Below are 13344 nucleotides of genomic sequence, written 5' to 3' on the forward strand. Positions count from 1 at the left end.
TAATCTAATGTCCACAGATTCAAAATAATTATTTAAATTATTCAAACTCTGCTCATTTAAAAAAAAGATTTAGAGACGGCATGGTAACATGCCCCTTCAGGCTCAACTACATCCATGTTATATCAACCTTTTAATCTGTGCGTCTTTGGACTTTGAGAGGAAACCCATGTGGTCACAGGGAGAACATACAAACTCCTTACAGACAGTGGGTGGGATGAATTGAATCGGGTCACTGGCACTGTAACTGCGGTTAGCCTAGCACTATGCTATCATACCATTCCTATTTGTTTCTTATTACTACCGTTACCTGCAATTCATCAAAATAATGGAGGTCTCCTCTATCCCTGTTTATGGAGCAAGAAAAATAAAGGCAACTTCAGGTGAAAATTGGAATAAAAATTATTTTTTCCCTGAACAAGTTAGTTTGATAACATTGTACTATATTTTTAGTAAGCTAATCATGTAAAATTAGAATGTTAAAGAACAGAAAATTTGCAGATGCTGGGAATCAAAGTAATATATCCAAAATGCTGGAGAACTCAGCAGGCCAGGCAGCATTGAATTGAATTGTATTGTATTGAATTGAATGATCTTTATTGTTATTATACATAGGTACAATGAAACTCTATGGAAAAGAGTAAACAGTCGATGTTTCGGGCAGAGACCCTTCATCAGAAGTTTTGGCCTGAAACGTCGACTGCTTACTCTTTGTGTGGAAAGCTAGAACATTTATTCTTTTTACAAACTCGATTTAATAAGAAATGCACTTTCATGACATTGTAGTGATCAGTACTACTTTTGTTAATTTTTGGTGTACAAGATCCAATTTTCAGAGTATCTGTGGTGCACGGCCCATTTTTGGTCCCTGAACACACCATCTGTGACAACAGAATTTCAACTTCCAATAAAGTGTGTAGAACTTCCAGCTCAGACGTAATTAGCATGCCAATATCGTAGTATATACAAAACAGACAGATTTTCAAATTGCCTTCAAAGAGCTTGCAACTTTATCAAATTACCTAGACAGCCCCAATTTTTGCAATGAAGACACTGTGAAACAATTATGACCTGCAAACAAGACAAATTAACATGAACATTAATATTACCTTTCCCACATCCAAGTTCTCAGAAATAATGGAATAATCCACCATTTAAATTATTCAAATCACTGGATAGCAATAATCAAATAGTACATTTTATATGTTGGTCTCAGATACACACATTGAAGTAACACTTCGAAAGCTTATATACAGTACTTCCCTCAGCAACACTGAATTCCAATTTTGCACTCTATGTTGCACTGGGTGAAAGGTTAATAATAAAAACTTAACAAAAGAAGCCCCACAGCCAAGTTAAGGAGGAAAGGAGTAAACTATCAAAAGCCTGCAGAAAACTACCATGAATCATCAGCAGAGGAAACAATGGCACTGGTTGTTTTTCATTTACTGTTAATACGCTCTTAAAATACAGGACAAGCGTGCATTTAGCTACATGCAAAGACTACTGGTATCCACGAGTTGTCTTCTCCCTCTTTTAAGGCCATCCCTCGGGGCCGAGGATGAATTGGAACATGATCTCAGTGACTAGCCCGGCGACTTCAAAGTCCACCATGAGACACTGAGCTTGTATGGGGAAGTGAATTAAACTGAGAATAAACCTTCGGCTGCAAAAGTCACATAGGACTGAGCAACGAGCTGGCAGAGCACCAAGATGTAACAATCCATTGACACCAGGCTCACATGGAAGTGTGGAAGGTGCAGAGGAATTTCTGCAAAAATGTTTGTTGAGAATCTAGGTTTCATGTGGGTAGAAATACTTGGGCTGATTCTGCTTACATATATGTTATTATCTGTACTCTTTACAAATAATGCACTAAACATTTGAAATACCAACATCACTAACTCTAACTTTATGGCAAGCTATCATCTGGAACCACTGAATAGATGGTGCATTAGTAAACAGTATAAACAAAATGTGCTTAAATTAATTTGGAACACATGCTGAACTTTCTGACTTGATAAGTTTTCAGGAGCTGTCAGCTCCACAAAACAGGGAGACAGAACCAAGCATGCTCAACAATTAAATAGATGTCAGATCACATCATATGGAAGACGTAAATTGAAATGTTCTTGTGAGGTAGAGATCAAGTTATTGAAAAGAAACAATTTCTCCATACCAAGCTCAAGGACACAACAGAAGCTTCTCTAACTTCTGGGGTGCTTTGATTAAACTTTTATTACAATTATTTCAGCTAAAGCAACAAGATGGAACACAAAATTTTAATTCAGTTTTCCTGAAGAAAGTACTGCATATAAAATTTCAAAGTAATATTTTTAGAAGGTAGAGCAAGTGTATGAGACCAACACATTGTGTATTGTAAAATGCAGGAACATTTCACAGCACTTCTATTGACTTGAGGAGCTCTTTGGATAGCAGCTTCAGTGTAGAATTCTGATAATTTTCTTTTGAAAACTATCTGAAAATAAATAGCCTGAACAAACACGAGTAGAATTTACAGCTTCAACTAAAGAATATTTAAAAACTGACTTTATGTTTCTACCATACAAGTTTTTTTTTTCAAATTTAGTCAAGGCTCAAAGTACTGCATAATATTTCAGGAAAAGGAACTTTTATGGGCAAGATGGAATTCACTCTAACACTCAGCCCAACAGTGGAGCAGAGAATTTCTGTTCGATCTCAAATAGACATTTGGGCAAGCTTCCAGTACATTCCCTGTTACTGAGCACTATTTTCCTGGTACAGAACAAAGGCACAACCCAAACAGATATTTTGACCATCACATATTCTCTTCCACCCAAATTACCTATTATGGTCGACCACATTTAAAGCCTCAATTTCAAAAAACAAAATCCCTGCATGCAGAGGTTATCTACACACCAAAGCCACTCATTGGTGTGATAACTTTAACCATGTTTTTGGATACTGTCAAATCCTGTACAGTGCCCACCTGTCCTAGAGGACGTTGACTGGACAGATATTATCATAGGATTTCCTCTACCCGGGGAAGGCAGCGTGTGACAAAATAAGTACTTCTTTTGTCTCAACACACACAAAATGCTGGTGAACGCAGCAGGCCAGGCAGCATCTATAGGAAGAGGTACAGTCGACGTTTCGGGCCGAGACCCTTCCTATAGATAGTCATGCTGCGTTCCACCAGTATTTTGTGTGTGTTGCTTGAATTTCCAGCATCTGCAGATTTCCTCGTATTTGCGTTTTTAAATTCACTTCTTTTGTCTAGTAGCATACTGTTTTTAAGCTGAATTGACCGAGAAATAGTATAAAGAAAGTGTGGGGGTGGGGACGGTCTTGGCTTTCGTCCACTCAGCAAGCTGTTGCATCAGCAAATCGAGCACATACATGGGAAGTATGTTTGACAGCCGCCCCATCCAATAAGCTATAAAAACAGAATCATGACGAACCGTACTGTACAATGAAACAGAAAAAGCAGCAATCGCACGTGGATCCGGCGTAGCAGCGCCATGCGCCCCGGAACAATGTTACAAAATAAGAGGCCATAATTCAAAATGAATTTCGTTTATAGAAGAAAGTTTTAAAGAATCTGTTCTAAAACAAAACATCTTAAATAACCCTTTAATTATACCTTACTTGCCTCAATAATTAAGACACTCAGGAACAAATCTGCTTTGATAAACATCACAACCGTATTCAAGCGCAGAAAGCTATTTAAAAAAATTATCCAGTTTCCCAAAAAACAGGAGAAGCGATTCGGTGAAGGGTTGCATTACATAGTTCCGTGCCACAGTGGCTCGAGCTGAAGCTATATCCTGTGCTGATCCATACTTACAGATACAGAGACAAGCCACCAATTTGGCTCCGTCTTCGGGCACGGCGCAATTGGGGAAGACGGGTTTGATGATATACGTGGCAAAGACCAGCGCCACGATGTACTGTGAGCTGGGCCGAATGATGAGCAATTCGATCCAGAGTTTGAGGAAAGCCATGAGAGAGCCGTACACCTCCAGAATGTACGCGTAGTCCCCTCCCGACTTCACGATGGTGGTGCCCAGCTCTGCGTAGCAGAGTGCTCCGATGGTGGAGAAGACGCCACACATGGACCAGATGATGAGCGAGAAACCAACGGAGCCGGCCTCTCGCACAACACCAGTGGGTGTGATGAAGATACCCGAGCCGATAATGGTTCCCACAATAATAGCGACCCCGTTCCTTAGAGTAATAGTTCTCTTCAAGACGACACCGGAGGTTTCGGTGGGTGCCGCCTGCGAGCCCGGTGTTTGTGGGCTATCTTGGTCCAAGCCAGGGCACACGCCCGGTTCCCCGTTCGCATCTGCTGCTAACATTTTCTCTTTCACCTGACTGCAGTCTTCCCCTGCATCTCGGACTGACCCCGAGCCTCTCTTCTTTAAATTAGACATGAGGTCTTGAATTCAGTCTCAGGCTGTCGTTGGTACCGTTGGTTTAGTCTGAAAGGTGCCGCTGTCGCCCCTCTGGACCCTCTGAAAATGGACACGACCCGCTTACTTTTCACTTTTAAATGCCAAATTTGCCTCCAGTTAGATCACCGTGGGATCACTGAATCATTCTTCTAAGCGTTGTCCTCCCAACCATTCAAACTCGTACGTACGGATTCCGGTATGATGCAATACTTGGGCAGATCAGTCGGCGCTTCGCTGGGAGTCGCACTCTTTTGATTCGCTTTTCATCTGTAGTTCCCTCAAATCTAACCTGTCTTCTTTTGTCAGTATACTTGCGTCAAAAGAGTAAAATACTGAGAGAACAGTAGATATTTCAAGCTGCTATTTAATTCAGTTTTTTTCTTGAAAGATTTGGTAGCTAAAGGTAACCTGAAGAATTATACCCGTGATAAAATGAGTTGATATAAACATAGAAAACACTGATCTATACGTTCAGAAAGGAGGAGAAAAAATGGCAACACAATATAGAACTGAATACTCTGTATATTCCCTCGCTTTTGCTTACCATTCGCTGTAGTTATGCCTGGACAACAAACTAAATTTCTCTAAATTATCAGAAGAGTGCCTGACATTCCCAATTCTGTATCTTTTGCCTTGTAAAATTGAGTGACAACGTGATACTTCTGTAAAATTACCCAAGTATAATAATGTACTCAAACCCACAATTCACAGATGAGTTGCAGAATTACTAAATCAAAAATGCTCTGCAGGCTACCGGAGGTAGTAGTAGAAATATTAATTTGACCCTGCTGGCATCACTTGGCCAGCCCTAAAGATATAGGAAATGGAAAATTAGCAGTGTGACACCACAAAGAATTTACTCTGAAAGAAGGCACTGAGAATGAAAGAAATAAAGTCTATATTTATGCAGCTAACTGTTACACAGGGGCACTGGTAGTGGACCCAAATGCAAGACACAGACACTGAAGTTCTGGGAACAGGACTAGGATTATCGAGGTAGCAAGGGGAGTTAGGAAGAAACGATGCTGGACATTGACACAGGCCCTGGATGAGACTAGGATTCAGGGCCTGGGCCAGGACTTGGGCTAGAAAAGGGGGACCAGGACGTGGAACTAGGAACAAGGAGCCTGGACTAGGAACATGGAACTCTGGAACCAGAGTCTGAACAGGGACCCAGAACCTGGGTCTTGGTTGGGACTCGGAACTAGGATCTTGGCAAGGACTCGGGATGAGGATCTTGGCAAGGACAGGACGTGGCACCTCCAGGGCGGGATGAGACTCTTGGACTAGGTTTGGCTCGGCTCTTGGACTCGGCTTGGTTAGGCTCTTGGGTACGGAGCCGGGACTCCTGCTTGGAGCGCAGGGCCAGAATCTTTTCTAGGATGCAGGGCCAGGATGACTGCTGAGGATTTGGATGGGGACGATCCAGCACAGGATGAGGAATCTCCAGCACTGGGCAGGGCGAGGTACCAGAACTGGATGAGGACACAAAGCTCAGACTTGGACAGGGCTGGAAAACGGCACCTGGACTTGGTCCTGGAACACAGGAACACAGAGTCTCGGACTTGAGCACAGGAGCACAGAACACAGAGCCGGGACCCCTCCTTGGAGACAGGACATAGGGCCGGGACTCATACACTGAACATAGAGCCAGGACCCCTCCTTGGGAACAGGACCTAGTGCCGGGACTCTTCTTTGACATGGACACTAAACACAAGGACACAAAGAGATAGTTCCAAACTCAACGATAGACAATTCCTTATCTTGGCATGGCAAGGCTCCGGTCTCACTCCGGTGGTTGAACTAGACAGCAATACAGTTGAGGTTGCAGGCAAGGTAGCAGGCGAAGGTAACAGACAAAGATTAATGCTGAAGTAACTGTTGAGATAATTTGCCAAAGTAACTGCCAGGGATTCAAATGGGGAGGGGAAGGGAACAGTCCAGCAGGGGATCCTTGGTTTGAGAGGTATTTATGTGGCAGCCCACAACAAGAATCAGGTGCCTCAATTAAGGCACCCAACAGAACAAGGGAGAAAACAGGAAAACCCGGAACAAAGATCGATGGACCGGACCATGAACCAGAATGCGGACTTCATGGACCAGACCATGATACTAACTTTACTGAAGATGTCCTTAAGACAGGAAGGATGATGAAATATTATTAATGTATGGTAATTTCCTTGAATAAACACATTTGCAATACTATAAAAATTACATGATTAGGTTTTTCACCCCTCTTTGTCACTGGACTCTACATGGAATCCAATACTGGTGCCAACAGCCCTGCAATTTTCCATTTCATTTTTCAGTTTTTGAATTTACTTCTGTGATCCCATGCCAGCCAGTCTGGCAGAGGATTTATTACATTTGAATAAAGATTCCTGATCTGGAGTCTGGGAAAGATGAGTTCAGTTATTTATTTTCTTATTTCTTTAATTTTATTTTGATGCATTTAATTTTATTTAATATTTTAATATTTTCAAATAATAGTATTTTATTTAAACAAAGTTGATATATTTAAATAACTTTAATTGTTACTAAATCAAAACATTTATTTGAAATTAGAACAGTGACCATTTACAAATAAGAGCAAGTCTGCAGATGCTGGAAATCCAAGCAACACACACAAAATGCTGGAGGAAATCAGCAGGCCGGGCAGCAACTAAGGAAAAGAGTACACAATCAATGTAAACACGAGGAAATCTGCAGATGCCGGAAATTCAAGCAACACACATCAAAGTTGCTGGTGAACGCAGCAGGCCAGGCAGCATCTCTAGGAAGAGGTACAGTCGACGTTTCGGGCTGAGACCCTTCGTCAGGACTAACTGAAGGAAGAGCGAGTAAGAGATTTGAAAGTGGGAGGGGGAGGGGGAGATCCAAAATGATAGGAGAAGACAGGAGGGGGAAGGATGGAGCCAAGAGCTAGACAGTTGATCGGCAAAAGAGATATGAGAGGATCATGGGACAGGAGGCCCAGGGAGAAAGAAACGGGGGAGGGGGGAAAAAACCCAGATGATGGGCAAGGGGTTATAGTAAGAGGGACAGAGGGAGAAAAAGGAGAGCGAGAGAAAGAATGCGTGTACATAAATAAATAATGGATGGAGTACGAGGGGGAGGTGGGGCATTAGCGGAAGTTTGAGAAGTTAATGTTCATGCCATCAGGTTGGAGGCTACCCAGACGGAATATAAGGTGTTGTTCCTCCAACCCGAGTGTGGCTTCATCTTTACAGTAGAGGAGGCCGTGGATAGACATATCAGAATGGCACGTGCCTGATATGTCTATCCATGGCCTCCTCTACTGTAAAGATGAAGCCACACTCAGGTTGGAGAAACAACACCTTATATTCCATCTGGGTAGCCTCCAACCTGATGGCATGAACATTAACTTCTCAAACTTCCGCTAATGCCCCCTCCCCCTCGTACCCCATCCGTTATTTATTTATATACACACATTCTTTTACTCTCTCTCTCCTTTTTCTCCCTCTGTCCCTTTCACCATACCCCTTGCTCATCCTCTGGGTTTTTCCCCCCCTCCCCCTTTTCTTTCTCCCTAGGCCTCAGGCCATGATCCTCTCATATCCCTTTTGCCAATCAACTGTCCAGCTCTTGGCTCCATTCCTCACCCTCCTGCCTTCTCCTATCATTTTGGATCCCCCCCTCCCCCTCCCACTTTCAAATCTCTTACTAGCTCTTCCTTCAGTTAGTCCTGACGAAGGGTCTCGGCCCGAAATGTCGACTGTACGTCTTCCTAGAGATGCTGCGTTCACTGGCAACTTTGATGTGTGTTACACAATCAATGTTATGGCCTGAGACTTCTTCAGGATAGAGACATTTACAAACTCTTACAAAGCTTCAACAACTTTTATAGGTGAACCCACTGTTCATCTACTATGCTTGTTGATTTAGCATGTACTTATTTCGGATCTTAGTGTTTTGTTTTAAGTCATACAAATAAAACAACAATATTAATTTCTAACTGGTCTCTATTTCTCTCTATCTCTTAAGCAGTCCCTCAAGATCAAAAATGACTTGCAACAACTTCATTTCTGTTTATTCCTAAGTGGCTCTTGAGATTTGTTAGATTTGTCTCAAAGAGCTTGCCGCAGATGGAGGAGGTCATGCATAATACAATAGGTGGGCTGTGGGGGTGGGGGTGCAGGGTGGCTGCGAAACAGTCCTTCCACCATATATATTAGGACTCAGTACCACAACAAATAGACCTATGGTCTTCCGCAGGGCACCACTGCTCAATACAAGAGGACATGGCTTTAAGGTAAGGGGTGGGAAGTTCATGGGGGATATTAGAGGAAGGTTTTTTACTCAGAGAGTGGTTGGTGTGTGGAATGCACTGCCTGAGTCAGTGGTGGAGGCAGATACACTAGTGAAATTTAAGAGTCTACTAGACAGGTATATGGTAGAATTTAAGCTGGGCGGTTATATGGGAGGCAGGGTTTGAGGGTCGATACAACATTGTGGGCTGAAGGGCCTGTACTGTGCTGTACTATTCTATGTTCCTTCCCCATTGTGAATGATCATGTGCCAGGAGCATCTATATTCACGTTATTAGATACCTCCTGAACTGAGTGTAACTTCATGTTCTTCTGCTGTAGCAGCCTGTCTTCTACAAGGTTTGACATGTATGTTCAGAGGATGCTTTTCTGCACACCATTGTTGTGATGTGTGATTATTTGAGTTACTGTTGCCTTCCTGTTAGCTTGAACCAGTCTGGCTATTATCCTCTGATCTCTTTTATTAGCAAACTCTTTTTGCCCTCAGAATAGCCATTCACTGATTTTTCTTTTGTTTTTCACACCATTCTCTGTAAACTCTAGAATCTGTTGTGCATGAAAATCCCAGGAACAGCAAATTCTGAGATACTCAAACTGCCCCATCCGACACCAACAGTCATTTCACGGTCAAAATCACTTAGCTCACATTTCTCCTCCATTTGGCTGCTTGATCTTACCAATAACTGAACCTCTTGACCATGTCTGCATGCTTATATACATTCAGTTGCTGCCACATGATTGGCAAATTTCATGACATATGCCAGTCGTATTAAACCTGATTCTGATTTAATGAGCAGGTATACTTAATAAAGTGGCCACTTGAGTATAGAAGCCAGTGCTGATGTTACCCTTTTTCCAAGAAGATTTTGTGAATATCGTTGAATAACGATCTAGTGCTTTCCCGTCATATGTGACAAATAGTCATAGTCATACTTTATTGATCCCGGGGGAAATTGGTTTTTGTTACAGTTGCACCATAAATAATTAAATAGTAATAAAACCATAAATAATTAAATAGTAATATGTAAATTATGCCGGGAAATAAGTCCAGGACCAGCCTATTGGCTCAGGGTGTCTGACCCTGCAAGGGAGGAGTTGTAAAGTTTGATGGCCACAGGCAGGAATGACTTCCTATGATGCTCTGTGTTGCATCTCGGTGGAATGAGTCTCTGGCTGGATGTACTCCTGTGCCCAACCAGTACATTATGTAGTGGATGGGAGACATTGTCCAAGATGGCATGCAACTTGGACAGCATCCTCTTTTCAGACACCACCGTCAGAGAGTCCAGTTCCATCCCCACAACATCACTGGCCTTACGAATGAGTTTGTTGATTCTGTTGGTGTCTGCTACCCTCAGCCTGCTGCCCCAGCACATAAAAGCAAACATGATCGCACTGGCCACCACAGACTCGTAGAACATCCTCAGCATCATCCGGCAGATGTTAAAGGACCTCAGTCTTCTCAGGAAATAGAGACGGCTCTGACCCTTCTTGTAGACAGCCTCAGTGTACTTTGACCAGTCCAGTTTATTGTCAATTCGTATCCCCAGATATCTGTAATCCTCCCTCATGTCCACACTGACCCCCTGGATAGAAACAGGGGTCACTGGTACCTTAGCTCTCCTCAGGTCTACCACCAGCTCCTTAGTCTTTTTCACATTAAGCTGTAGATAATCTTGCTCACACCATGTGACAAAGTTTCCTACCGTAGCCCTGTACTCAGCCTCATCTCCCTTGCTGATGCATCCAACTATGGCAGAGTCATCAGAAAACTTCTGAAGATGACAAGACTCTGTGTAGTAGTTGAAGTCTGAGGTGTAAATGGTGAAGAGAAAGGGAGACAAGACAGTCCCCTGTGGAGCCCCAGTGCTGCTGATCACTCTGTTGGACACAGTGTTGCAAGCACACTGGTCTGCCAGTCAGGTAATCAAGAATCCATGACACCAGGAAAGTATCCACCTGCACTGCTGTCAGCTTCTCCCCCAGCAGAGCAGGGTGGATGGTGTTGAACGCACTGGAGAAGTCAAAAAACATGATCCTCACCATGCTCGCTGGCTTGTCCAGGTGGGCGTAGAGATGGTTCAGCTGGTAGACGATGGCATCCTCAACTCCTAGTCGGGGCTGGTAGGCCAACTGGAGGGTATCTAAGTGTGGCCTGACCATAGGCCGGAGCAGCTCCAGAACAGGTCTCTCCATGGTCTTCATGATGTTTGAGGTCAATGCCACCGGTCTGTAGTCATTGAGGCCGCTGGGGCGCGGCGTCTTCGGCACAGGGACGAGGCAGGACGTCTTCCACAGCACAGGAACCCTCCAGAGCCTCAGGCTCAGGTTGAATACATGGCGAAGTACTCCACATAGCTGAGGGGCACAGGCTTTGAGCACCCTGGTACTGACACCATCCGGTCCTGCAGCCTTGCTTGGGTTGAGACATTTCAGCTGTCTTCTCACCTGTTCAGCTGTGAAGACCACTGTGGTGGTTTCGTGTGGGGGTGGGGGGTGGGGTCTGTGAGGAGGGGTAGGAGGGGAGAGTGGAATATGTGTTAAACTCTTCTCGGGTTTCCTCTGTCCACTGCACAATCTCTAAGTGTCTGCTTTGGAAATCTGGTGTTGAGCCTGCTTCTCTGAGGTGTAATTAGAATTTAAGATAGACTGGGACTGAGAGAAGACACTGATGTTGGTTGGCTTATCCAGTCAGTGAAGCTGGGTATTGTACATGGTAACTTTACAGTACATTGAGATGTATAGTAGTGCAGAGGGAGTTGCAGACGCTTAGTTCATGAGTTTTGTGGTAGGTTTACCTTGATGTTCATGTACTGTTCAGTCAGTCAAAGTCTGCTGACACCCTGAAGGTGATGGTGAATATCATCATCAATATTCACCTCCATTGAGAAATATTTCTTGAAATCTGAGCAACAGTCCACATTTTCCTCATGTTGGCGTTTGTTGCCAATAGCAGTGCTGTACATTGAAGCAAGTTGGTGGAGGTCCTGACACTAACAGTGCGCTGAATGTCTCATTTGCTTCAGTGAGCAAGATGAAAATGACTTGGTGCGTATATGCAAAGGTTACCTGTCTATATCAGTTCAATGACGGAAGTTGACCTTGGTTCTGCAATGGAGGGTGAACAGTTTCCCAGCCGTCTCAGAAATCAGCACTACTGTGGTGTGGACTCGTTGGTAAGGTGCAATATTAAAGGGAAAGAAATTGTTGGAGAGATGAAGCTGTTTTGTTTGACTCAGATTGCACTGAGATTAAGGTTAAAGTTTGCATACATTTATGAAGCAGACACAAGATGAATATGCATTGTGTATGCTGCACTCTGATTTGACACTGGTTGAAAGGTGTAGAATTTGTAGGGTACAGGAAGTTATCAATGAAATTTCAGGGAGGTGTTCTGATGTCCGGAGCGGGGGCAGGTGGACAGAATGGAATTTTCACTACTTTCTGCTATACCGTACTTCTGAATGATAAGGGTAAAAAAAACGGAATGCTGCCATCCAGTGGTTGATGCTGAAAAACGTAGGGACTTGTTAAAGGTAACACACACCAAATGTGTTACAATTCGGCTGGTCAGGCAGCAGATACGGAAATGAGTAACAGTTGCTGTTCTGCACCGAGACCGGTCATAGGAAGCGTCTCAGCCCTAAACATTGACTGGTTATTCATCTTCATAGATACTGTCTGGCCTGCTGAGTTCTTCCAGCATTTTGTATGTGTGGCTTTGGATCTCCAGCGTCTGCAGAATTTCTTGTGTTTTTTACTCGTTGAAGGCAGTAAAACCTAATTTGAGTGTGCGCGGTCACAATGGCAGAGCTCTAAACCATCACTGATTTCTTCACTGAAATGTGTGCAAGACTGAGCTTTAAATATCTAGAAGACAAAGTTCCTTTATCATTCTGCTCCTCCATTAAAAATTCTGAGCTGCTAAAGATAGAAATATTTGAAAACCAAACCCCACGCAATTTCATCCTCAAACAGGTATTTCAAAGCACTGGAGTAGCAAAACCAGTGTTTTGCAAAACTCTCTGAATCCACCAACAGAAGACTGCTGTCAATATCTGAGGTTAATATCCCAAGAATGAGGTCTTGACTATGTTCAAGCATATTGTCCATTTGTATAACATTAGACTCCTCCTCTAATTTGACCTTTTACTGTTCATAATTTCTTATTCTTCCCTTAAAATATTAAAAAAGAGGTGGATTGTTCTACCTCACCACCATATTGAAATAAGTTATTTAAAAGATAACAAAGGTGAGGCATAAGATATTATAGTAGCTATGTATCACCATTCCCTCTTCTATTCTTGTTCTCCATTCTGCATTGACCTAGATTTTGCTAGTAAATGCAATCAGTTCCAGGTAGAACTGAAAACATTTACCTGTTTAAAGGAAGCCAAGTCTTTCCTCTTGTGCAATGGAACATGTGAGCCAAAACTTACAGACAAATTTCCCAGTCTATCAGTCTACTTTGGTGTCTGGCAGAGTCCAGTGGCACATCTTAAGTCTGTTTCAGTTCCCCAGCATATACTTTGATTTTCACTTCTATAAGCAGGTATCATGGACAAGGTAGATGACCTTAGTACACAAAACAGCAATGTTGTAGCTGTTACAGAGACTGT

General features: G+C 43.0%; 1 protein-coding gene across 1 annotated transcript in view; it reads right to left on the reverse strand.

The window, feature by feature from the left end:
* slc7a5 (solute carrier family 7 member 5) overlaps positions 1-4692 on the reverse strand; it is a 48500-nt gene extending 43808 nt beyond the window's left edge. The window contains exon 1 of the mRNA XM_063067007.1: positions 3827-4692. Within this exon, the coding sequence (XP_062923077.1) occupies positions 3827-4415 (589 nt within the window). The 5' untranslated portion in view covers positions 4416-4692. The remainder of the gene's footprint in view (positions 1-3826) is intronic.
* Positions 4693-13344: the final 8652 nt, after the last annotated feature.

This window comes from Mobula hypostoma, chromosome 14 (genome assembly GCF_963921235.1).
Source record: "Mobula hypostoma chromosome 14, sMobHyp1.1, whole genome shotgun sequence".
Taxonomy (NCBI): domain Eukaryota; kingdom Metazoa; phylum Chordata; class Chondrichthyes; order Myliobatiformes; family Myliobatidae; genus Mobula; species Mobula hypostoma.